This window comes from Nelusetta ayraudi, unplaced genomic scaffold (genome assembly GCF_046127955.1).
Source record: "Nelusetta ayraudi isolate G7.1 ecotype Tasmania unplaced genomic scaffold, CSIRO-AGI_Nayr_v1 ptg000017l, whole genome shotgun sequence".
Taxonomy (NCBI): Eukaryota; Metazoa; Chordata; class Actinopteri; order Tetraodontiformes; family Monacanthidae; genus Nelusetta; species Nelusetta ayraudi.
This window is the reverse complement of record NW_027466067.1, coordinates 247,501-272,441: the sequence shown is the minus strand read 5'-3', so window position 1 is coordinate 272,441 and position 24,941 is coordinate 247,501. Positions and strand designations below refer to the sequence as shown.

At 44.1% G+C, this 24,941-nt stretch overlaps 3 protein-coding genes and 1 long non-coding RNA gene across 4 annotated transcripts in view; 3 read left to right on the top strand and 1 right to left on the bottom strand.

Moving 5' to 3' along the window:
- Positions 1–759: 759 nt before the first annotated feature.
- Positions 760–2,736, top strand: il19l (interleukin 19 like). Its single transcript, XM_076024433.1, has 5 exons — positions 760–918; positions 1,000–1,062; positions 1,156–1,308; positions 1,398–1,460; positions 2,529–2,736. Exons 1-5 carry the CDS (start codon positions 760–762, stop codon positions 2,619–2,621), a joined length of 531 nt encoding a protein of 176 aa, XP_075880548.1. The 3' UTR covers positions 2,622–2,736.
- Positions 2,737–8,532: 5,796 nt separating this feature from the next.
- il10 (interleukin 10) lies at positions 8,533–10,731 on the top strand. The gene is made up of 5 exons (XM_076024427.1): positions 8,533–8,787; positions 8,890–8,949; positions 9,153–9,317; positions 9,763–9,825; positions 10,360–10,731. The coding sequence occupies exons 1-5, from the start codon at positions 8,623–8,625 to the stop codon at positions 10,462–10,464; spliced, it is 558 nt and encodes a 185-aa protein (XP_075880542.1). The 5' UTR covers positions 8,533–8,622; the 3' UTR covers positions 10,465–10,731.
- Positions 10,732–14,813: 4,082 nt separating this feature from the next.
- On the top strand, positions 14,814–15,340 carry LOC142887106 (uncharacterized). Its single transcript, XR_012926503.1, has 2 exons — positions 14,814–15,259; positions 15,293–15,340. It is a non-coding gene; the product is annotated as an uncharacterized LOC142887106 (long non-coding RNA).
- A 1,254-nt stretch (positions 15,341–16,594) lies between these two features.
- The window catches only part of mapkapk2a (MAPK activated protein kinase 2a), an 18,169-nt gene continuing 9,822 nt past the window's right edge, over positions 16,595–24,941 (bottom strand). The window contains exons 2-10 of the mRNA XM_076024423.1: positions 23,825–23,964; positions 21,753–21,817; positions 20,492–20,571; positions 20,182–20,308; positions 19,384–19,459; positions 19,160–19,284; positions 18,162–18,247; positions 17,600–17,680; positions 16,595–16,820 (exon numbers count right to left, since the gene is read on the bottom strand). Of these exons, the coding sequence (XP_075880538.1) occupies positions 16,671–16,820; positions 17,600–17,680; positions 18,162–18,247; positions 19,160–19,284; positions 19,384–19,459; positions 20,182–20,308; positions 20,492–20,571; positions 21,753–21,817; positions 23,825–23,964 (930 nt within the window). The 3' untranslated portion in view covers positions 16,595–16,670. The remainder of the gene's footprint in view (positions 16,821–17,599; positions 17,681–18,161; positions 18,248–19,159; positions 19,285–19,383; positions 19,460–20,181; positions 20,309–20,491; positions 20,572–21,752; positions 21,818–23,824; positions 23,965–24,941) is intronic.

Sequence of the window (24,941 nt, the reverse complement as noted above, 5' to 3'; positions counted from 1 at the left end):
CGCGTGAAATGGACTGCGGTGATGATGCCTTGAGGACTTTTCAGACGAGGAACAAGCGGGTGAGAGGCGCGTCTGACTCACTGAGCCAATTAGGTTGATCGGTGTTCACGGCCAAGGAATTTCTCTGCAATGATTTCACTCCGCGTCAAAGAAGAGGAAACCTTTTGTTCTTGCATCGCTCCTTTCTCCTCACTCTTCCTATCAGGCCCTGGGACATCAGCCGGCAGTTCCTCTAATCGAGGAGCACTTCCTTCTCCTTCCAACCAGTTTGTGCACAGGTGTGTGTGCGCGTGTGCGCGTGTGCACGCGTTTGCAAGTTGTGAAAGGCCTGGTGAAAAATCCCCCTGATCCACTATAAAGAGGAGGCTTTATGGAGACACAGAAGCACACCTGCCTCTGGACGCTTCCTCCGAGAGACACACCACACACAGAGATTCACACACACACACACAGGTGAGTCTGAGCGCAGGTGGTGATGAGCAATGGTCTCTGTAAATCACAGACAGAAGGTTGGGATGAGAGATGAGGTGCAAGTGTTATGGTTTGGGTTATGGTTATGGATTTTTGAACAAAATAGTTCATGCATTTATAGAAGACTTGATTAATTTTCACTTGGGCATGTTTGACGTTGGCATGCTGTCCAGTCCTCTGGGAATTGTTATGAATTGCTTTATCCTTCAGGAGATTATGTTATTTGCATTGTATTTTTAATATAGACAAATTTGCAAATGTCTCATTTTTTTTCGGGCAACCACAGCGATGACGGCCTTCACCTCCATCTGTCTGCTGCTGCTGCTGCTGCTGCTCGGCTGCCTGAGCGACCTGGTGCACGGCCGCAGTTTGCTTCTGAACAGCTGCTCCGTCGAGGCTCACACGCACGAGATGAGGAAACATTACTCCAGCCTGCGGGCGAGCGCCGTGAGTTCAGTACGGACACGTTAAAGGAAAAAGAAGTCGAGGTGCAGAATCGCATGTGTATCAAACTGTTGTCGTCCCCAGATGTCAGGAGACACGGCGGTGGAAGTGAAACTTCTGGACAGATCCTGGATCACTAATGTTGAGGTGAGGTTTGCCGCTTTGTTTCGGTTCGGTTTGGTTTGTTCTGTCGACCCCTGTCTGACCCCTGGTGTGCGTGTGTTGGTCTCTCCCACGCAGAGCGGCCAGACCTGCTGCCTGGTGCGTCTCGTGCTGCGCTTCTACATCGAGAGGGTCTTCGGCAACTACCCGTCCCCTCAGCCAGAGGACCGCCGATGCTGCAGCGCTCTGGCCAACTCCTTCATCACCATCAGACGCAGCATTCACAAATGTGTAAGTGCGCCCCGGCGGCTTGCTGCCCGTCTCGGGTACGAGTGTCACTGGGCCGGCAATGACGACCTTGTGCCTCCGTCCCTGTGCAGGACTGCAGCTGCTCCGAGGAAACCCAGAGAATAGTCGACACTCTGCACACCGAGTACAACAAGGTAGGTGCTGTGTCGTAGGATGAGACTCTGTGCAGTGACGCATGCTCCTCAAGTCAATTGTTGTCGCTGCAAACGGCAGAGGGCGCTATAGAGCACCACGTCAGTCATCGCTATCATTATTGCTTAGAATGACTTGCTGCCCTTTGACGTGATGGCCCAGAAATGTGTAATGCTTTGATTCTCATTAACCACAAGTTAGTGGCCACATTATTAATACAGCATGAAATAATAATAAAAGTCTTGATGAACAACTGATTTGATTTAAAGCTTTTCCGCAAAAAAAAAGAAGAAAAAAAAAAGATGTAATTTGCACAGATTGTCTGTAGTAATAGTATGTGGCCACAAGGCGTCACTAGTCAGATGCTTTTTTTTTTTTTTTTTTTTTTTAAACAATCAAATGACAGGTCTTATTATCATTATTATGATTAAATCCTTTCAAAAAAATAAGTTGTATCATCTGTTCAATTACACTAACTGCAGTATAGACAGGACAATTATGACATGAAGTATCAACTTGACACATTTTCTCACCGGCAAACCAACAACTTTTGCCATAGCTTTGCTGCTCACTGAACATGAGATTGAGAATTTTTTTTGTTGAGAAAACTCATGTTGTGACTCAGTAGGTGAAGCTTGAATAAAACCAGAATGAATGTCAAGAAAAAAACAAAAAACAAAAATGCTGGGGGGAAACATCTCAGCATACAAAAAATGTTAAACTGACTGCAAAAAAACGTTTCCTGCAGTCATATCTGCGGCCACAGTGCGTCACTAGTAGCCATACAGTCACAATATACTGTCAATTGGTGTTAGAACAAGACTACATGTTGACTTTGTCATATATTTCATTATTCCTCTCTTAAAGTGTAGAAGTTCGGCATTTTTGATTGAATTAACTGAACAAACTTATGTTACAAAAATAATTTACCAGACTGCATTCTGTTTTTGGGGGGGGTGGGGGGGGGGTGGAATTTAGCGGAGGTTGTTTGTTTGTTTTTGTTTTGCTGCATATGTTCAATCGTGACTTCTTCCCACTCACTTCTTTGGTCTGTCCTCTGTGTTGGACAGCTGGAAATCAGCAAAGCATCCCAGAAGGCTGTGGGAGAACTGGACACTGTGCTGGCGTGGCTGGAGGGGCTGGAGCAGAGGAGCCTCCGCTGACCCTCTGCACTTTCACTTTCACTATCATTGGGCATTTCTTTATTTTATTTTTGTACTTGAATTGAGTCCATGTCACTGTTCAACATGTTTTTTTTTGTTTGTTTGTTTTTTTTAAAGTTGCCTTTCTTATCAACATGGTGCAAACATCGAAATATTTATATTTTTAACAAATATATTTTTGTATGATATTTTAGACAGCAATGTACCTTTAGGGCATTTCTACTGTTGCTGTTCTTTGACTTTAGACATTGTATTTTTTTTTTTCTTTTTAAATAAAGAGCAAAATTAATTCCTGAAATGAAATGAATGAAGTTCCTCTTTTTTGGAAAGAGGTTAAAAAAGGGTAAAAAACTTATTATGGTAAGATTTGGCTGAGAGCTTAACATGGTCATAAAAATATTAATATTGCTGATCACGCTATCCCAAGAGTTAAACCTGACTCATCCGTCTAGACAAGCCCCTAACTTTTCATCCATGCGTCGTATTAAATTCCGTACCACGTAACTCAAATGCCTCACATAACCTCAAACGCAACACGTAACTGCAGTGAAAGAAGTATGACAAAAGATGTGAAATCTTGCGACATAACAACGTTGTATTTGGTTTCTGTTATTGTGAACTTACTTATAGTCAGTCAGTCAGGCGGTGGTTATGATCCTGTGTTGACTTTCTAGTGTCATCCATACAGCCATTGTAAAATAGTGCATAATAGTAATAATAGATAATGATGATGATGATGAGTATCCTTGACAAAGGCACTGAAGGGATGACGTCACTCACGATGACAGCTTCTCTTTCTAAACTCATTTTCTTGCGAAGTGGCTCGAGGGTTCCAGCCCAACCAAAACTGAAAATTTATCTATTGGCACTGGTGGCATTTTTACATTTCGCATACGCACTCTGGAGTTAAACAAGAAGTTAGGAATTTCAGTGCCACTGACTTTCAGTGGAATTTCAGCGGCGCGCGGACTAAAATGAAAACTGAAAAAACAAAGGAAAAACGCAACATGACTCTGTGGTGCTCACGCGGCGCCGTCAACGTCCCCACAGGTCTCCATCACTCTTTCTAGAATCAAAGTAACACTGAAATATACAATATTCTTCATTTCGGACATTGGATAATGTTAGATATAATATCCATGATGAAGCTACTGTGCGATTGTCTGGCTGGCTGAGGTCGCCACACGAAAAAATATTTTGTTTGCTTTTTGTTGTCTCTTTCCTATCTGCAAGTTAAAATCTGTGAATACTGCGAGCACCGTTCTTTCCATCCGCAAAACTCTCAAATTGTTCATATTGAGTTTCAAGAAAAAAAAAAAATATATATATATGTGATCACATTTTAACATCGTGGTCATCATTAAAGAGTATCATTTCAATTTCAAGGTGGCGGTCCTTGTAAGATTTTCAATTCTGGACCCGATTTTATCATTTGCAGCATTTGCCAGTTTTCTAGATAAGGGAGTGAGATGTGTGTGATTAATGACGCATGGAAGGTCAAGACACCTTAACGCTGTGTCCTGTTGATGGCGGTAGAAGAAAAATGTCATCATTAGCGTGAAAAACACTGAAGCATAACATCAACATCATCACCAATATTGTGGTTCAAACTGCTGACCAAGGCGCCCACACTCCCACAGCTCTTTATTTCATCACATTTTGAGTTTCTATGTACCCAGAAAGGAAACAATTTAGGACCAAAAAAAAAAAAAACACACACAGAAACTGTGATTCAGCCCTCAGATTTCATCAAAAAACTATTTTTACATTCTTGAATTCAGCACTAAGGCGTTCTGACAACATGGAAAAATGTGAGCCATCACACCGACGGCTGCTTACATGAGTGCGGTTAACACCGTCAGTGTGACATACGTGAAAGGCTGATCACACGTATGTGCCCACTCAACAGGCAACCAAAAAAAGTCACATTCTAGGAAAACATCAATCCAGCTCGATCCACTTGAGAAAGATCAGATTCAATACAGGCGCTGTTTCGCCTACTTCTCCTTTTCCCATTTTCTGGGAATTTCGCAGTTTCACCTCCACCCAGAGAGCTGCATCAGCAGCAGGAGGAGGAGGAGAAACCCCACTACAGTTTAAAGTCGGGTAATAAACTCTGGTGCCGTCGCTCGCTCACTTGAGTAGAAAGGCGGGTTTCTAAGAAAGTCGTTGCTTATCGGCTCTCTTTCCACATTTGCATTCCTCTTTACGTCTACAAAGTCATTCTCTGTTCACACCATCATTCATCGACGAGTTACGACCGAAAACATTTTTTTTTTTTCTTTCGCATGATGCAAGCGGAGCACATGGACCAACCAGAGGAGGGCTCACATTTTCCAGCAGGGGTGATCGAAGAAGGTGACCGTGACGTTAATGCTGATTATTTATGGAATTAGTAAAAAATTACACTTTGGTTATTGTCGGTCACAGACAAAAGACAATGGAAAAATCATAAACTTAATACTGGGCCCACACACACACACACCTTGAGGTGGCTGCCACATGACATAGTATGTCACCATGTCATGACCTTCACGCAACAATCATATTAAACTGGGCAACAACAAAAAAAACAAAACAACCCCTTTGCTCAAGTGCCAGCAGTGAGGATGCAATGGTGCACGCGCAAAAAGAGTGAAAGTGAAAGAGGAATGAAGAGACGTGAAGACACGGTCGATTTCCTATAACACAGCAAGCAAGGCAAGGTAGTAAAAAGGAATGCGGATTCAAAGAACTTCTGAACTTGTGCAAACTCTTTCACCAAAAAAGAAAAGTTAACCTGTTGTTTTTTTTGTTTTTTGTTTTTTTTTTTTAAAAAAAAGAAGAAATACTGCCTGCCTCCGGGGGGGGAAAGGTGCGGAGGGTTGGTGAAGGCGTTGCACCGTCTGCGCTGCAAGCATGCCTTAACGACAAACTCTGGGCAGCGGTTAGTGACGTCACCAGAAACTGAGTTTAAAGTGGTGAGAGCGCTGCAGCAACCACTTCTCAACAGAGAGACACCTTTCACCACACAGGATCCAGCCACTGCCGCTCACAGGCGAGAGGAAGGTGTTGTGTCGCCGCGATAACATCTGACCAAGGCGACATCCGAGCTGAGCGCGGCCGTGAAAAATAACCCCTTGGAAAAGAGGGATGTCTGCCCTGCATTTCTTTTGCTAGCTCTGAGAAACATCTCACCTGAGGCTGGGAGGTTCTGGCAATTGCTGCTGAGGTCAGCGAACTGCGAACTGCAGCCTGTCAGTGGCGCACTACAGCGGAAGGGGCCTGGTGCACCTGCTGTCTCTCTCCATCTTGGACATTATTTGGCTGCCAGGCGCTGGACAGCCTGTAGGGGGCGCAGGCCAGCATTCAGCATTCAGCATCCAGCGTCCACCTTGTGGCAGTCCTAAACCTGGGTGGGTTTTGTCGGGAAGGGCGTAACGATGCAAAGACCTACGCCAAATCAAATGCAACAACAATGGACTCAAAACTGTATTTTATGCCTTGGTGAGAAGCAAAAGTGTTCAATGGGCCAGATAAGCTCCATTATGGACCTGCTTATGCCCTCAAAATGTATCTTCCCTCAAATCCAAATAGGGGGTCCGACTGGGATTTTCCAAAATAAGGAATCATTTTATTTTCTACTAAGACCTTTGGTTGATTTAAATCTATTTTTTTTATTCCTTTAAACTATCCATCCATCCATCCATCCATCCATTCATTTTCAATACCTGTTCATTCCAGAGCTCAGGGTCACTGGGTCTGCTGGAGGACAAGTCACCAGTTCATCACAAGGCCACATAGAGACAAACAACCAATCACACTCGCATACATACACAGACCTACGGACAATTTAGAGATTCCAATTCACCTCACGAGCATGTTTTTGGACTGTGGGGGGAAGCTGGAGGGAACCCACAGTGACACAGGGAGAGCGTGCAAACTCCACACAGAAAGGCCCCAGGCCTGCAATTTTCTGATTTTTTTTTGTTGTTGTTGTTGTTGATCTATAGCTACTTTTTATTGATCAGCATCTTTTCCCTCATTTTTGTTCATCGTGTGCAATAATATATCCCTAAGTCAATGTTGTAGTTACCGTTATATTATAAGACCCCCTTTTACTCAAAGACGACATAACTCTGGCTCTTTGACTCAGCAGTTGTCATGCAGGTTCTCATGTGGTGCATGTCGACTTGACGCCAAATGGAAGCGCTGACTAACATCGCTAATGCGGTGTGACAGCATGTTGACCACTAGAAGTCATATGAACGGGCAGCGAAAAACCAAGGTGCCACCACACAGCCGAGATGACTTGAAAGGGTTTCCCATCAATACGTCTCGGCTGACTCATTCCCACATGACTTACACAACTGCAAAGCGTGTACATATATACGTTCTAGTGTCTATAATATTCTGGTGCTTAGTGCTGCGTTTTTGAGAGCAGCGAAACTGCTATTCTAATTTTGACTGCTAAATAACTCAGTGACCTTATTTCCACTGTGATTACTGTAATGTTGCTGTCTTTTTTGTGGCTTTTGCACCTTAGTGCTTAAATAAAAAAAAAAAAAAAAGAAAAGAAACTAGATGTTTGTACTTTGTACTTGAGTTTTGTTTTTGTTTTGTTGTTTTTTTTAAATCATATACGGAAGTTTTTCAGGGACCTGAAAAATGTCCTCTTTGTGACCAGTCAAGATTCAACACCTGATCCGTGTTTCCAGGAGGGATTCTAGGGACATTTTACCATTTGCATCACATTCAAATTTTCTTCATTTGAAAATGGTACTTCAAATATAAATATTTACTTTGTCAATCATTCACCATTTTACTCAAACAAATAAAATAAATTATTGCAGCTGTTAAAATAAAATAAATAAAAGAAACCCATATGGGTGGTTACATCCCATCTCAAGTCTTTAAAAGCAAGCATTATTTGACTGTTTTTTTTTTTTTTTTTTTTCTAAGGAAATAACTGCCAATTTTTTTATTAATCACATACCATTCACCAAATTGTAATTATTCAGGGTCACAAAGTTGTCCATTCATCAAATTTGGGATCCTTTCAAAAGGAGAATAAGAAAAACTCCAGCTTCAACTCGGCGTTCATGCAGCGCAACATGAACTCAGCCGAGCCGCTGAAGACCATCCTGCAATTCTTAAGTGCCCTCTTGCATTGCTGAGGGAGAGGCGGGTTATCACTTTGAATGATTTTCCCAACAAATTGCCAGTGTTGCCCAACAAAGATTGAACTCGTCAGTGCTGGATCAGAGGGGAAAACAGAAAAAGTACTGGTGGAAACCACCTGCTGCGTACCCTGCACCAGCAGTTCGCCACCAATCTGTTTTCTTTTCTTTCTCTCTTTCCATTCGAACGTGTAACGAACATGTATGTAGCTCACTTCCGGTGCTCTCGGCCTCACCTAGGGAATCCACAACGTCATCAGATCAAACCACAACATAGCATTTCATTTCCATATGAGGAACTATTTCCCGTGTTGTTATGAAAATGTACATGTGTGAGTGTAAGGGGTATGTTGTGAAGATTTGTGGCATCGGTGGTCTAAATTAAACACCTGCCCCCCCCCCCCCCCCCCTCCCCTCTATAAGTTCCAAAAGTGCTTCCAAAGGCATAATAAAGGGGTTGTAACTGCAATGTGTGCTACTGATGTCATCAGCAAAAGGCAAAACTCAAAAATAAAACAAAATAAAATAACTAATATCAAATATCAAATAAAATGACTTAAATCAATAAATAATACGATTTTAAAGTAGTGACGACACAATATTGACTAATCGTCTGAACTTCTCTGTGCGGTGGCTTGGGGGGAGGGGAGGGGGGAGGGGGCTGTGCTGCTTTAAAAATTTCCCATGCACCAACAACTTTAACCCCTTTCCGGTTAGTCCCTCCCTTTCTGCGGCACTTTGCTTCGCTATAAATTAACAACTTCGGCACCCAAAAGAGCCATGCATTTGTGCAACTCTCCAGAGGAACCCAGCCGACCCCGAACTACCTCCGAACCGACACCATGCTCCCGGCGCGCCTCCTCCTGTCCGCCCTGCTGCTCCTGAGCTCCTGCTGCAGCCTGTCGTGCCTCCCGGTCTGCGTCAGCCGCTGCTGCAGGCTGGTCGAGAACTTCCCCAGCCGGCTGAGGAAGCTCCGGGAGAACTACATACACATCCAGGACTTCTACGTAAGTTCGACACGCACCACCAGTCCGGCATCAGTCCGCTCTGGTTCCGGAGGTGGCGATGCGGCGGTGGCACAGAGCACCAACCTTGTGTCCGTCTTGCAGGAAGCCAACGATGACCTGGACACGTCGTTGCTGGACTCCAGCGTGGAAGTTTCCTTCACTGTGAGTTTCTTCTCTCTTTCTTTCCGCCGTTCTGTCTTTCTAAGCGGCCGACGTGTGGAAGTCGCCCTTCCCTCCAAGCCGATACTCGACTAGAAGCGAAATGAATGAGTCAGAATGAAAACAAAACGCAGCGGCACGTGGTCTGACTCTCTGCTTGTTTCGCGCCACCCCACCCCATCCCATCCCATCCCATCCCACGCCAGACGCCGTTCGCGTGCCAGGCCATGGACAGCCTGCTGGGCTTCTACCTGCAGACGGTGCTACCCACGGCGCTGGCCGAGGTGACGCGGGAGACCCGGAACCTGATGCCCCACGTCGAGTCCATCCAGCAGATCTTCAACATTCTCAAGGGCGACGTCAACGCCTGCGTGAGTCTATCTGACAGTGGCGGGAGTGGCATGTGATCCGATAGTTCAACTGAATGAGTTCACAGTTTGACTTGACGCCAGAGTGCGGTCTTTCTAGAGGTCTTCCTACTAAATCCAGGAACTGCGATGTGATGGAGCAGTCCAGACCTGTTGCTGTTGTAACTCTCTAGGGATTTGTGACGAGACATTTAGTCAGACATTCCTATAGATTTTTTTTTTTTTGTTCACCCTTTTTCACCTTTTCCTTGGAAAAGAGGAGTAGATGACACACGGATACGGATGTACACCCACTTCTAGATCAGGCTTGTTTTGTTCTGAACAACGAAAAGAAGAGAGAGAGAGAGAGAGAGAGAGAGAGAGAGAGAGAGAGAGAGAGAGTGAGAGAGAGAGAGAGAGAAAAAAAAGCCACTTTGACTGAAAACGGTTTCCGCTGTGACTCTTACAGAGACATCACTTCGCCTGCCGTAATCAGTTTGACATCAGAACCCTGAACTCCACATACACTCAGGTAAGGTGACACTATCTACAGCAGTGGGGAAAGAACAACTTTACTTTAAAACACCTTTAATGTTATATTAAATTCCAATAAGTTATTGAATATTTGCCATAAAATTATCTGTGCTTTAAAAAAAACAAACAAACAAACAAAAAAACGTCTGGCTGCATTTATTAAATAATTCATAGATGTTTATTGTTAATTATCCAAACAACTATATTCTTGTAGTGCTTGTGCTCTGGGTGTGTTGCAAGTGACGTCATCTCACTGAGACATGCAGTTATGAGCTGGACAGAGCAGTGCACGGACAGCATGATGGATAAATGTTGGTGACAGTACTAAAAATAAACTGCACTCAGAGGCTTAAGACCGATTCTTAAAGCAATACGGTACATTGAAAATGCATGAGGTGTCAAACGCGCCCCCCCCCCCCCCCCAGGCAAAGGCAAAAAATAAATAAATAAAGACTTTCTGATGCTGATGCCTTTTTGAAAGGCCCCTCTGAACAACACTTGCTGATGATGTTGCTCCTGTGTTTGTCCACAGATGGAAAGCCAAGGTCTGTACAAGGCCATGGGTGAACTCAACCTGCTCTTCAACTTCTTCGAGACGTTTCTGGCCTCCAAACGAAACAGAGGAAACTTGGCCTGAGGGTCACGACCCCCTGACCTCGGTGGACATCTGAAAGAATGACCTAATTTATTTGCCTTGTGACAGTGAGGCAACTGACCAGATGCTGGAGGATTGATGTTGTCAATGTTGCCATTTTTTTTGTCTCCGTTTTTTGTCCTACGGACAAAGTTTGCAGACCACATTGTGTCTAACTACAACTTGTTAGTCTTTGCTATTTATTTACTCCTTTTACTAAAAAAAAAAAGTATATATTTTTTTATTTATGTCATTTCATTTATACATCATGAATAAATAAATAAATTATGTTTTTCTACAAATTCAAAAAAAAATGTGTTGATTATGATTTTCACAAGACGACCGAGCTGTCGACCTCGACAGACAGACTGACAGACTGACTGACAGGTAGACGACTCTCGATATCACATCCTGCGCGGGGAGCCACTCAAGTGTCAATCGAAGAGTCTGCTGCTCCAAACCTCAAACGTGACCTACATCATCACTTACCAGCAGAGCTCCTGCCGTAGCTTAGCATTACTGTTACTGTAACTAGCCAGCCTTGCTGCACAGGCGCTCTTGCACAACAGCCACACACACACACACACGCACGCATGCACACAGCTACAGAAGCCGTCACCTCTGACTACCGATGCACAGTGAGGAATCAGATGCTGCAGCAACTTCGCTCTTTCAAAGGTCTAGTGTCAAAATTTACCTCCGTGGTGTTTCACCAAAGAACATTTACTAACCACTGCTATGAAATTCAACCTTTTGTGACATCACAAAGGGCACTGATAGCCACCCGCCCCCCCCCAACCCCTCGTCACCCTTTGCGATCACCTCACAGCTGCCTTGTTTTTTGTCCCCTTCCAAACATGTTAAGAGTTCCAAAACAAAAAGCACCTGGCTCCAGGGCAGGTGTTTCACCCGGAAGCTGCAGAAGGCTAAAGACGCTTCTTTTGACACCCGTTTACGCACAGCCGCCGCAAGTGTTCTCACACAACGCGGCGGCTGTGCGTAAGCGACGGTGAAGTTACTCAGGGGTCTCGGCTTGACTCAGCTCTCTGTACTGAAACTACTCCGAGCACGTTTCGTCAGACGCCTGCAAAGCAGCCGTGGGACGAGCCGAATAGTATCGCTGCAGCACCGACGCGGCTTCCTCTTGCAGTTCACCAGTCAGAATTCTCATGTCAAATGCAGTAGTTTAGCTTTTAAAAAGTTTTAATTTTTTGGAAGAATGCTTTGGAGATTTTAAGTGTGATGGAAAGAGAAAAAGTCAAAAAAAAAAAAAAATCATAGCAAGTTATTTTTTATTGATGGATGGATGATCAGCATTTGTCAACATTGGCGCGATTATCCTCAGCACTTCCTTTTTAACAGTCAGGAAAGTAAACAGAAACACCTTATCGACATCACATGTGCAATGAACCACGTTATCTGATGATTGACTGGAAGCAAAGCAATTCTAATGGACGAGTCCTGGAAAACATAAAAAGGAAAGTAGAATTCACTTTTGCTGGAGGAAACAAGACAAATAGAGTAGATTCGCCAAAATAAAAGGTGAGATTAAAGGTGTTCAGTGGTCGTTCTTTGTGCTGGCCAGACATGAAGGTGGAATTTATCAAAGCCCATAACAATGAGCATATTTTATACATTACCTGCTAGTTTGCCTTGACAGCGACAGGACTTCATGCAGGAGCTTTCTGAAGATGCGTGCAGAGATTCAAAATAAAAGCACCGATAACAACATTTTGTACAGAATAAACGTCCAGTTCCTCATTTCAGGAATTTGGGCACGAATTTCAATGAGCAAAGTTGTGAAGGCAGAGATTAGAAAAGATGCTCTGGTAACTGGCCGCTGCAAGCAGCTTTATTTTTAGGCGTAACCTTTTCCTTGTCCAGTTCTTAATTTTCTCTTCTCTAGCATCCTTCCTGTGCGTCACCCAGACAAAAAAAAATACTGGGTACATACTGGTAGTGATTTACATCACTTTACAGAACCAGTGTTCTATTCTGGCAACTTTTACTGGCAGACAGTGTGAACACATGATCAGAGTCTATGCAGAAAATAACCTGAAGAGTGCAAAAAACGAGGAAACTCGTCTTTACAAGAAAAGGCAAAAGTGGTGAGTCTAGAACACTTTCACACACAGACACACAAACACACTTCTAAGAAAGACACATTTCTACAAAAGGAAGTTTTCTTTTGTTTCTGAATAAATCAGACACACAGGTCAAAGACACAGGCAACCTCAGCAACCACAACATGAAAGCCGAGGTGCAACATGACAGTAAGTGGTCTCGTTTCCAGAAGCTCAGGTGAAAAAGCTCAGCGTGCTGTTTTTTTTCTTTCCTTTTCTTCTCCATTTGCTCACGTTTGAGGTTCGCTCGGAGCTGCTGGTGCAGCGCCTACATCAACTGAGGCTTCCACCACATCCGACCCGGGTGAAGCGGATCTGCCGCTGCCGGCGGGAGGGGCGGAGTCGGGCGGGCGGGCGAGGGGCCCCGGTGCCCGAATTCTCCGCCCGCAAACACGCACGAACATACGCCGCGTTTCCACAGCCGCTCACACGACGACGCGAGCAGTGCGATCGCATGCTTGCCATGTTTTGAGTTGTCTCTTTTCTAACGATGTCATGTTTCGGTTTCCGACCACGGCGCATGATTTGAGGCTTTGTTTGTTTTTTATCTTTGGCAATCAAGGCCTATGCAGGGAAATTCTGCGACGGCTGCGTAAAAGCTTATGATGACACCACAGAGCAAAAAAAAAAAAAAATTAATAAAACAAAGAGATCTTCCGTTTTCTGTGTAAAGAGGCGCTGGGGTTTGTCGGCGGTGAGAACAAAGGGGTTGACCCGCCGCCCACCGTCGCCCCCTTCTGAACCATTTTCTCACAGGCAGCAGGCGGCGAGGGATGACTGTGAGGTATTCATTACACTCAGAGAAGAATGCCGACAGCCACCTGAAGAGAAAGGGCCGCCCGGTAGCGGGAAAAGGCTGTTTTTAAGGCGACCACATCTCGAGCTCCTTCTCCCCACCCCCACCCCCTTATTTAGTTTAAACGCAGCCCGCTGTATGGGGTGCGGGCACGTGGAATGTAACAAACCAGCGATGCAAGCTTTTTTTTGTGTGTTCATGTATGTAAAGTTTGCATGTACACCACCAGTCAAAAGTTTGGACACACCTTCTCATGCAATTTTTTTTTTTTTTTTTATCTTTACAACTTTCTGTTTCTGATTTCATGTAATAATGCAGCAAAGAAAAACACGTTAGTAACTTTAGATATGCTTTTTTATGAAGGGTGTCTAGTTTGAAGAATTCCTTATTATTATTATTATTATTATTATTATTACTATTATTATTATAATTTAATTTAACCTTTATTTTACCAGGATAGTACAACTGACATTAGAAAGCTCTTTTCCAGGGGGGTCCTGGCCAAGAGGCAGCAAAACTTAAAAATTTCAGCAATTTACAATCAACAGTTACAATATGAGGAGGTTCTCTCAAGTGCTCCTAGTCTGGATGTAAAGGCAATATACAAAACATGTTATTTTTACACTTTCATTGTTTCCTACATAATTAAATGTGTGTTCCTACGTAGTTTTGATGCCTTAAGTGAGAAACTGCAATCTCAATAGTCATGAGAATGAAAGAAAAGACATTAAATTCACAGTGTATGTGTCCAGACTTTTGACTGGTAGTTTGTGTGTTGGACTCGACACACACAAGATATTGCCTGCCTCTTCTGGCTCTTTGTTTTGTTTGTTTTTTTCTTTAAAAAATGAAATAAAGACGAAGAAGAAAGCAAAACAGCCCAGAGTTGGGTAAAAGCCCGAGTTGAGTCAACTCCACGAGACCTGCTCTTCGCAAACGCGTATATTCCAGAAGCATCTCGCATTGCCACTCACCAGTGTCATGAGCCGGACCTGTGACCCACAGCCCAAGCCAGTCAGCCATCTGACTCATCGCTGCTGGGGAGACGTGATCGACATGTCATTTTCTCTCAATGCAGGGCCAAAAGAACTTTCTGGAATTCTCTCTCTCTCTTTTTTTTTTTATGTCTTTGAGGCCCTTGAGAACCCCAGGAAGGCATCAAGTGAAATTAGTTTCTAATGGTAATTAATGTATTATTATTGTATTGTAAAACACCGTGTCGTTTTTTGGTGTTATTAAAACCAAGACTATACTGTTATGTCTTCCTATTTGAATAATTGGTTGCCTTTAAAGGAATCTTAATAAAAAAGGAAATTTAATTTTGGATATGACATTGTTTTTTCTGAAACTCAGCAGAAAATCATTGCTTATTAAGTCTTGAGTCTTTTGAAATTGTGTTATCCAAGTCCACATTTTAATTCATTAAAAAAAAAAGAGAATTATTACCGTTTTCTTTGATGTGTTTTTTTTAATTGAAAGCTGAAGCAGACAAAAGAATGACAGGTTGAGTTGAACACGTTTCATGACTGACTGGGTAGGGTGGGGTGGGAGGGGAAAAAAAGACAAACATCTGTGCTTCCAGAACAAACAAAAAAGTGTCCAGTGGGATGGGAGAGGGTAAAGGGGGGGGGGGGGGGAGTAAATAAACACTTTTCACTGTGAAATCCGCCGGTGCCATGTGACTTGATGGGTGTGATTCTACAGAGTGACGTGGATCAAAAACAAACCAAATGAACACGACGACACCCCCCAACCTCCCACAACGATACAAAGTGTGCTGCTGCGTTCACAGTGCGCGGATCGATAAGCAGTCCACTATCGCTCTCGAGCCTGAACGCGAGGACAGCCTGCTGGTGTTACGTCAGTTTCTGCTTGGGAGGTTGGGCGGGGGGGGGGGGGGGGGGGGTCAGAGGAGGAGGGGCAGAGCAGCTCTGTACTACTTAGTTTTTTCAGACAGGGGGGGAGGAGAACATCCAGGGAGCCGAGGCCCCTCGACAGTGGAGCTGGTGCGACTGACAGTAACAGTGAATGATTGGCCAGAAGTCAGCCCGTCTGGCCAAATCATGTTGGGTTTTTTTTTCCCCTCTCATGGGTGCTACCACTTTAAAGACATATAAATGCCCCTATTGCTGTCTGTCAGAGAACAACACAACACCACAAAGTCAAAAATTACAAAGGGAGGGTGGGGTGGGGGAGCGGGGGGGGTCCGAGCAATACTTCACACCCACAAACACATCTGCATAGCGGTCACCTGAAAAAATGAGTGTGGCGACGTTCTCAACAACACGGGTGAAGAGCCTGAACCCAGCGGTCAGTGGGTGAGGAGGGGGAGAGGTGGACGAGGGGAGGGTTAAAACCCTGCTGCTTTAGCAACACTCAGTAAGGCCCGAAGCAGAATACGTTCATAAAATCCATGAAAAAATACAGTATTGGTGGACTCGGGCTCTCCCTCGGCGCTACGGTACATGAAGGGAGGGCCGGCGAGCCGCTTCTCTGGTTTCTAAAAATGGCGTCCCCTCTCCGCGCTCTAGGCCGCGTACCTGCAGAACAGGTGCGGCGTTGCGGCAGGAGAGAGGGGCTGGAGAGTGAGGTGCTCTGTCTGAATGGTGCATAGGCCTCTGTTCCACATTCACAAAAAAAAAAAAGAAAAAGAAAAAAGAAACAAAAAAAAGAAACAAATCGAACCTGAGCCCGCCCCGAGATCAAGTCCTAAACAAATACGAGTGACAGTGTGTCAGGGGCAGCGTCTTTACATTCCACTTGTCAGTTCAAACACATCCGGTGCGGAGACCAGAAACTCTCCCGCGCTTCTATTTTATCTTCTTTATTTTTTTGGGATTCAGCCATCTGAGTTAACATTCACAGGTTGGTTGGGGCTCGGGCTGGAACAGGGCTGCGTGGTGACAGGAATCTACTGCTAACTAATGCTAAGGCTTCACGTCCAATTCCAACACACAAGCCCCTCTGAGCTCATGACCTGATGTTTGAGGGGAGGAGGTGGTGGAGGAGGACGAGGAGGAGGTGGAGGTGGATCAGACTTAGGCTTCCGCCCCACTCTCCTTTACCAAAAAGCCATAATCTCTTCTCTGGTGTCATAACACAAATACACACCTTCTCTTCTGTGACAGAGTGGTGGGCTTGTTAAAGTGGTAGAGTAATAAAACAAACAAACAAACAGGAAAAAAAAGAAAATAAAAACACTGAGAAAAATCCATGCAACGCGACTCGTGTCGAGAAATTATTGCTTCCTTTTTACAACCTGTTTGAACGTGCATGCATACGTGCATCCATCAGTGGGCGGCAGACTGTGGGCCCGGCATGCCGTTGTTGGCCTTCTTCCTTCTTTTGTTTAGCAGCGGGTTGGTCGATTCCTCGATGGTCTTGATCTTGATCTGCTCGTAGTCGACCCTTATCGTTGCCAAGGCACTGGTCATCTCCTCCTGCAGGGGACACCGGGAGAAATGTCTTAATTCCCGGATGATCCCGACGCCAGGAGCACGTGGTGCAAGTGTGCGGTGGTCTAGACTAGTGTTGTAGTACTTGAGATCGGTCTTGGTCTCGAGACCAGACTCAAGACCACTTTTCTCGGTCTTGTCTGGGAGGCATTTTCACTCTGTCTTGTCTCGGTCTCGGACTGGGGGGGACTCGATATGTTGGATCAAGGCAGACACCCAGAGTGACACGGCCCCTAGTTAATATATTATAATTGTATGACGCAAAATTGTTTCTTTTGAAAATGGTTCAAAATAGTTGGCAAAGCAGCAAAATGTTAAAGAAAATTATTAAGAGACACCTTGCTGAAAGGAGATGTTGCCGTTTGATTTAGAAGCAAACTTGAATTTAAAAAAAGATACTGGTCATTTTTTTCTGTTTTGTTGTCATTTTTGCTTGATATAAAGCCTTGGTCTTGTCGTGATCTCGATACTCTGTAGTCTTGATAATGTCTCGGTCGGTGCCGCCTTGACTACAACACTAGTGTAGAGTTCAGTATTCCGACAACATAGTATTTATGATGCAGAGTAAACGGGGCCTTATGCCTGTGTGCACCCGTTGATCAAATTCCGTGATACTTCACCCATCTGGCGGGTTTAGTTCAACGTCTTGCCTGCGAGTGCCAACGCACACAGTTGGCCGCTGGTTGCACACTTGAGCTACTTGACACACGCTGTGTGAACACAAAGCTTGTTGTTGGCAAATGAGGTAAAAGGAGATGACTTGCCTTGACTTCCTCCCAGGTGTCCTTCTCTTCCTTGAGCACTCTGCTGGTGTGAAGGGGGGTCTGAGGAACCTCCATCGATTGCTTTGAAGGGGGACACACAGATGCACAGGTTAAATCTGATCTCTGAAGAGGGACTCGAGCACAGTGGTTCTCAACTGGTGGACCAACATCTTTTCCCTTATCATGAAGTCACGATCTAAATTTATTCCCCCCTCCCAAAAAAACAAACAAAAAAAAATGCTAGCCCACTTTCTATTCTATTCTTGTAAAGAAATTATTGAAATGATTCAATAAAAAAAAGAAAAAAATGTTTAAAAAAAAAAAAAAACCTTTTATATACCCTTTTATATGAAGGGTGGAAATTCTAGATCACCTAAAATATAAAACTTTTTTGATTTATTTCACTTTTTTAATACATATTCTATATGAGTTCATTCAAAAACACAAAACAAAACACCCACTTTTTTGGGCCGTGAGCCACCAGTTGAGAAATGCTGCTCTAGCACGCGCGCACACGCAACACACAACACACGCACGCACACACACACAATCGTGTGCTTACATTGATCCATGGATGATTCATGAATTCTGTGATGGTCATCCTCTGAGTGGGCTCAGTCTTCAGAAGGGTTCTTATCAGCTGTTTGGCTGCAAACACATTGTCGTTAATTTTCGGAAGACGTGGACGCGACCACAGACTTGCAGACCTGCGGCTCTCACTCGACCTTCACGCACACATTATTCCCGGTAACGACTCGAGGGGAATTGCTGCTTTTGAGGCATTTTGACTCATGATGTGGAATATGTAGCACGATACGTCTGCTCGCAAGAGAGAGAAACACCGGCGGTGGTTTCAATTTCACCGTAAAAGGGGTGAAGGGGGGAGAACTATGACTTCATATGTGATCTGTGTGGCTGGTATATCCGACTCTCGATTTGATCAGCTCATGAAGTTTGTTCACGGCTGATCAACTGACACATGGGGATGGTGGTTCAACTAGGAATAGGCCAAATGCAGAAGCTGATTTTAGCCTACCTAGAAATGAATCTGCATGGCGGTTTGTGGCAGCGTCGAGATAACCACCACCCCTGCTTCAATCTGCTTAGCATCAACTTTTCAAGGAAGTGATCAACAAACCGTCGGGTGTGAAATTTAATGTATGTAAATCGCCAGCGCTCGCATGTCACCGTGGGTATTTTCCCCAAATAATAGCGTGGCATAAAACTGTGTAGTCAGTGTGAAAGAGGGTCACCGCCAAATTCAACTCGGGGCATGTCCTCCAACAAGAACAAGAATGAAATACAATTCTTAATTGGGTATATTATCTTAGCAATACTGATGAAGCCAATAACATAATAAATGCGCCCTTATCAAAATGTAACAGGCCAAAAGTTGGCCAATGTTATTGGTTCAGGACTTTTTTTTTTTTTTTAACGTTATTTGCTTCTTCTACAAATACAACAGCTTTAAAACATTTTTCAATATTTCCCCCCCGATAAACGCATAGTACAAGACTGACAGACAACACAAGCGTGGCCGGCCCTGCAACACTCTCTGACCTTCCTCCGACACGTCCGACCACTCGGGGTTGGGGAACTCGTATTGTCCCATCCTGATCCTCCTCTTCATGCCAGGAGAGATGGCCAGGCCGTGGTTGGAGTAGAAGGGAGGGTATCCACACAACCTGCACATGAGAAGCGAGGCCATGCAGCAACATTGCATCGGCTTAGAGAGCAAGAACCCAATGAGACAAAGTCCAGCAGAGCGCAGGGCTGAAACTTACAGGATGTACATGATGACCCCCAGCGACCACATGTCACATGACTTGTCATATTTCTCCGGGCCGAGCACCTCCGGCGCTGAAGAGGGGAGCAATGACACAAGGTTTAGTAAAGCACTACAGCTGTGTCAGCGTGCAGAAGGAGTGGAAAGACCTCATAAAATATTAAGAGGTTTATTCTACCTACGCAGTTTTCCACATTATTTTTATTACGACTTTTGGATTCACAGGTCAGACAAACTGATGAATATCTATTTGGTATCTTGATAAACGCTGGGGAAAAGAGCCTTTGCAAGGCATTGGTTGCGCCCTTGGTTGCCCCCTGACCCACCTGCAATACTGCAGTGAATAAGCATAGTGACTGACATGTACCTTATGGAAAAGATGACCGTCTCCCTGCGCCTTCAGAAAGGCACTTTTATTAAACGCTGGACCAAGTGGGTTTGATATGTTGATACCCTATAAATGAATGATCTGAAAGGTTGACACTGCCCCATATGTTTTCTCTTGTTAAATGTCTTGGTGACCCTAACGTTTGTTATGCTCATACATTATGTTAAAACTCACTGACAGACCTTGCTTCCGTCTTTTCCCTCCCTCATATAAACCCGTCTTTCCCAATGCGTTAAAAGTTAAAGATAACATACATGATTTTTTTTTTTTGTATTTTGTTCAGTTTTTTGTATAAATAACTAAATAACTAAATTAATTAATTAATTAATTAATTAATTAAAATAAAATAAAATAAAATAAAATAATTGCTGTGAGTGTCAAAAATTGACCTCTGACGAAGGTCCTTACCGACATAGTAGGGTGTGTAGCAGGGGGTTGCTAAAGAATTGTGAGTCGTCGTCTCCTTTGCGAAGCCAAAGTCTGTGAGTTTGAGCAGGGCGCTAGGCCTCTTCGTGGAATACAATAAATTCTCAGGCTTTGGGGAAGGATGAGGAGGAGGAGTAGGAGGGTGTGGAGGAGAAGGATGTGGAGGAGTGGGAGAAACGCAAGCATGACGTTAGTTCACGCAGACAAAAAGGCGGATCAAGTGCTTTCACAATCGAGATGATGATAACCAATATAATTTTTCCTAGAATAATAATTTCGTTAGGACACTGACCTTGACGTCTCTGTGTGCAATGTTGATGGCATGTAGAAATTGTATGGCTTCGCCGATGCTCTTCATTATGTCGGACGCCTCTGACAGGAGGAGATCGAGCGACTTTTAACATTCCATTTTCAAGAATTCGACTGACTCATTTTGTTTCTGTCACTTCATTAATGTTAAAATTTAAAAAAAATAAAAAATCAATGGTGACCTCAGGGGGTTTTAAAATGAACATTCTGCAAAGTAATGACTCAGAGTACATTGCTAGATTTCGGCTGGATCTGGTTAATACGCCATGTCTCTCTCAAAACACAACTGTGGCATTGAGACTGGCTGGAACCGGACATCCTGGGTCCAAGCAAATTTTAAAGGTTAAAGGGAAGCAACAAATGACCCGTTTACGTCGTGTAGATTTGTCACCATCAAATCCATCAATTCTGTTACACCCTATGGGCTGCACTGCTGACGCTGAAACCGCAAAAGGCCTGAAACAGATTCCAGAGTGAGACCTTTTGGTGCCTCGGCCTCCTGACTGGGAAGGCAGAGAATGTGGTGACGCCATGGCTCGCTTCACACAGGTGCATCATGGTTTTAGTCAAACGGCCACCTGGCAGCAGGATCACACTACAAGCAACAGCGGGCGGCTCTGATTATAGAGTCGCGTCTGTGAGCAGGACTCAGATGAGTTTATGAAGCTTCTCTATTAAAACGTTCACAAGTTGCAACACACCGTTGTTCCGGTCTGCTCTAAACCGGTATACTGTTCTAGATAAAAGTCAAAGATGAGCAAATTTGTAACGGTGGCCAAAATCTTGACCTTCCTGGAATGTTCCTTACTCTTAGTGTTGCAATAAAAAAAACTACCCATCCCCTCCCTTATGTTAAACTCTGAAAGAGAAATAGGCATCCACAGCGATGCAGCAGTGACCAGACGGTCCCGCCTCAGATTCAACAGGACAATGTTCAAACGTGAATCATTCACAATGGCAACACACAAAAAAATGAACCGAACCCCCCCCCCCCAGAAAAAAAAAAACTGCCACACAAAGGATTTATGACAGTAAAACACCCAGCTTGACTTTGGCTTCAGCTAGATTTTAAGTCCTCCTTTAATTTTGCCTGCACATCAAAACCGTTTGAACCACTTGACCTGAAATTGTTTGAAACTCAAGCGTGTGGATGAAATTGAATAATAAATTGAAACCTGCAAAGGCAAGTAATCGATTGAGGAAATGGCTATAAACATATATCAGACAGCATTTGACGGCAGTACCTCTCTCTGTGAAGGCCTGGTCTCCTCTGTCCTGGATCCTGCTGAAAAGCTCACCACCGTCCATGCTGCAGAAACAGCCAGAGACCACAAACAGAAATGTACATGGATTGAAAAGGCAAAAGTTACTCAGGCTTCGATTGATGGTTATGATTATACACTTTTGTGATGTATGTTTACTTTATATGTGTACGGTATGTAATTTCCTTCTGATTCACTTCAACTCGATCACTTAATATAACTTAATCAGAAGCGGATAAAATATGAACCAGTAGTTGTGATCTGAGTCCAACAGGTGTTGCTTCCCCTGACGTGTGTAGTTTGGTTACTAGACTTTTAAAATGCCTTCGCAGCAGTCAGGGAAATGATACTCAAGACGCTGGATAAGTTTCATTTAAAGGTTTTTTTTTTTCCTGCAGTATGACTGCGTAGGTTTCAGATCCACAATCACGAGTGTTCTGGGTGTCAAGACTTGATGATGATGATGATGACAGACAAACCACTGATTTACCCTAACGTGTGTGAACAGGAAAGCAGGAGAATCGCAGCGAGTCTTGTGGATGAATCAAAAATATCTGCTGACAGGGCAACTTCTGCGACCCCAGCCTCACCCCCGACCTCAGTTGAACAGTTTTCTCACGTGATGAAAGGCACCGACAAACCACTCAACCCCACCCCGGTGCTGCGCCTCTGAAAATATGCATGTACTAAGTGTGAATTCTTTGCAGAAGTGATACTTTGTGAGACGAGAACAAGAACACTGAGAGTGCACATCTCGACGAGCAGTCGCGGCAGAGAACGCCGGTGACACCTTCGCCCCTCTACTGTCTTTCACACCAGGACTACAGTGCGGTGGCACCGACTGGGTGAGCAGCAGATAACGGTAGCAGGAAACGCTTTGAGAAAAAGGAAAACCAATGCGACAACGCAGTTTAATCACATTTGGCAAAACACCTTTTGTTAGGAGTCGCATCTGGTCATCGTTGCACGTGCGGGGAAATACACAGTAGTAAAAGTGACGGAGAACACTGCACCCCCGCTCTCCAACTGATCAAGAAGATGGAAGCTTTTCAACTTTCTCATCACAACATTTGTCTTTAATGCCGCTTTATGCTGAGCTCATATTCCGAAGAACATCAGTCAAGAATTGCTGCAGCAACACGTGGGCTGGCTGGACCACTCACGCTCTGACACCACGGCAGTTGCCACAAGCTTTATTAAGCACGCGGGTTGTGTGTGTGTGTGTGTGTGTGTGTGTGTGTGTGTGTGTGTGTGTGTGTGTGTGTGTGTGTGCGCGTGCGTGCGTGCGTGCATGCGTGTGCGACAAGTGGTTGAGGTTTAGCGGTTTAAAGTGCTGCTGCTGCTATGTGGAAATACGGAGGCGAGGAAAAGGCAGAAGACTCATTTAGAAGAAACGGGTCACTTTTTTTTGTAAGAGGTTGTAGATGTTGGTTTACAATAATTAACCTGGCTATGCAACAGCGCTTTGCTGACTGCAATCAAAGTGGTAGATTTGATCAAATCGCGCAGATCAGCAAAGCAAAAGCAAGACCAGATTTGATATTTGATGTTCATGACTAATGTGACATTTCACCCCTCAACAATTCGCACAACGGGGCTGAACGGACGTCTTGAAAGGTGGCGTTCTCGTGAAATTGGACAGAGCTCGTCACCGTGTGTATTTTGACTGGAGTACATCCTGGAAATCTTCAAGATGACTTTTGACAAGCCAGTTGGCGGCCTGACTTGACTCTGTGTCTTTTGACACAACACAAGATCAAACGATAATAATAATCAGAAGTTTCACAAACAGAAGAAGGTGGCGGTTGGAGCCAAGTGCTTTCATATCTTATCAATGCATGCTTATCAATACATATGAAAGTGCGCGAATAAAGTGAATGTGGCAGTACTTTTGTATAAATGTAAAATGGAGAATTATGGTTGTTCATAAAACTCAATCAGCTAATTGTGTGTGTGCGCGCGTGCATGTGAGTGTATGTGTGTAAGTGTGAGTCAGAGTGAGAGACAGAGTGAGAAAGAGAGAGAGGAGAGAGAGAGAGTGTGTACGTACTCACCACTCCATTACAATCAGCAAACACTTTCTGCCTTGATAAAGGTTCTCGTAGACATCGACGATTCGCACAATGTTGGCACACGGTGAGGCCCTCCAGTGGAGCTCCACTTCCCTGCGGGCCTTGGAGCAGTCCTGCAGCATCTGGGAGAAAGAAAAAAAAAAGAAACAAGGCAAGAAGTGAAGAGGGTGTGGGGGATTCCGAGGATAATGAGGCTAAAGAGAAAAGGTGTCAACTGTAAAAACGAGAAGGAAAAAAAAAGAACAAGAACTTTAAAGATGAATGGCCAGGGATGCAGCGATGTAGTCAAGCATCTGCCTAATTTCAAAGCAAATGACCTTTGAACTCAAACAGGCAGGTCACATGGACGCCACTACCGACTCAGACAGAAGAACAGTGCTGCCCCCAGCTGGAATATATGTGAAAGACGTCTAGTCAGGTCGAGCAGACTCTTGTTTGACATCAGTGCCATCTACCTGTCAGATCGTTTATTACAGGACCCTTCTAAAAAGGCTCCATGATGTGTAACATTTTCTATTGATCTGCTGCCATGCAATGGGGGGGGGGAACATGTTTTCAGCTTGATAGAATGGCAGTAAATAACTAATATTTTTGGAACAGGTCAAAAGGAGGTGACCACACTGCACCATGACGACATTAGTCTGTCGTGCGGATCTGTGTGGGGTTTTGGCCACAGCGTGTATAATGAGATTTGCAACACGCTTTCTTATCATCCGATGGGCCTTTACTAAGTGAAGTGATCCTTGACAGGGCCCGACACGTGATATCAGCAGAGGTTGTAAAAAGGAAACGAGCTGTCTGCGACCGCAGACGTGAAGAGAGCGGCCCGGTCAAACATCAGCCAGGCTGAAATCCTGAACTTTGAGCTGCAGCCCATCTCAGAGAGTAAACAATGAAGCTAGTCATCATTGGATCATCACACAGGAGGCAACATCGATTTGATAGCAGAGACTCAATCAAAAATCAATATTAAATTGAAATGAACAAAAAAAAAAAATATATATATATATATACATATACATATATATATATATATATATATATATATATACACATATATATATATATATATATATATATATATATATATATATATATA

Coding starts and splice junctions, on each gene's coding strand:
- il19l (XM_076024433.1), top strand. CDS start 760: ATGACGGCCTTCACCTCCATCTGTCTGCTGCTGCTGCTGCTGCTGCTC. Junction 919..999: donor CCAGCCTGCGGGCGAGCGCC/GTGAGTTCAGTA, acceptor TGTCGTCCCCAG/ATGTCAGGAGACACGGCGGT. Junction 1,461..2,528: donor TGCACACCGAGTACAACAAG/GTAGGTGCTGTG, acceptor TGTGTTGGACAG/CTGGAAATCAGCAAAGCATC.
- il10 (XM_076024427.1), top strand. CDS start 8,623: ATGCTCCCGGCGCGCCTCCTCCTGTCCGCCCTGCTGCTCCTGAGCTCC. Junction 8,788..8,889: donor TACACATCCAGGACTTCTAC/GTAAGTTCGACA, acceptor TCCGTCTTGCAG/GAAGCCAACGATGACCTGGA. Junction 8,950..9,152: donor GCGTGGAAGTTTCCTTCACT/GTGAGTTTCTTC, acceptor ATCCCACGCCAG/ACGCCGTTCGCGTGCCAGGC.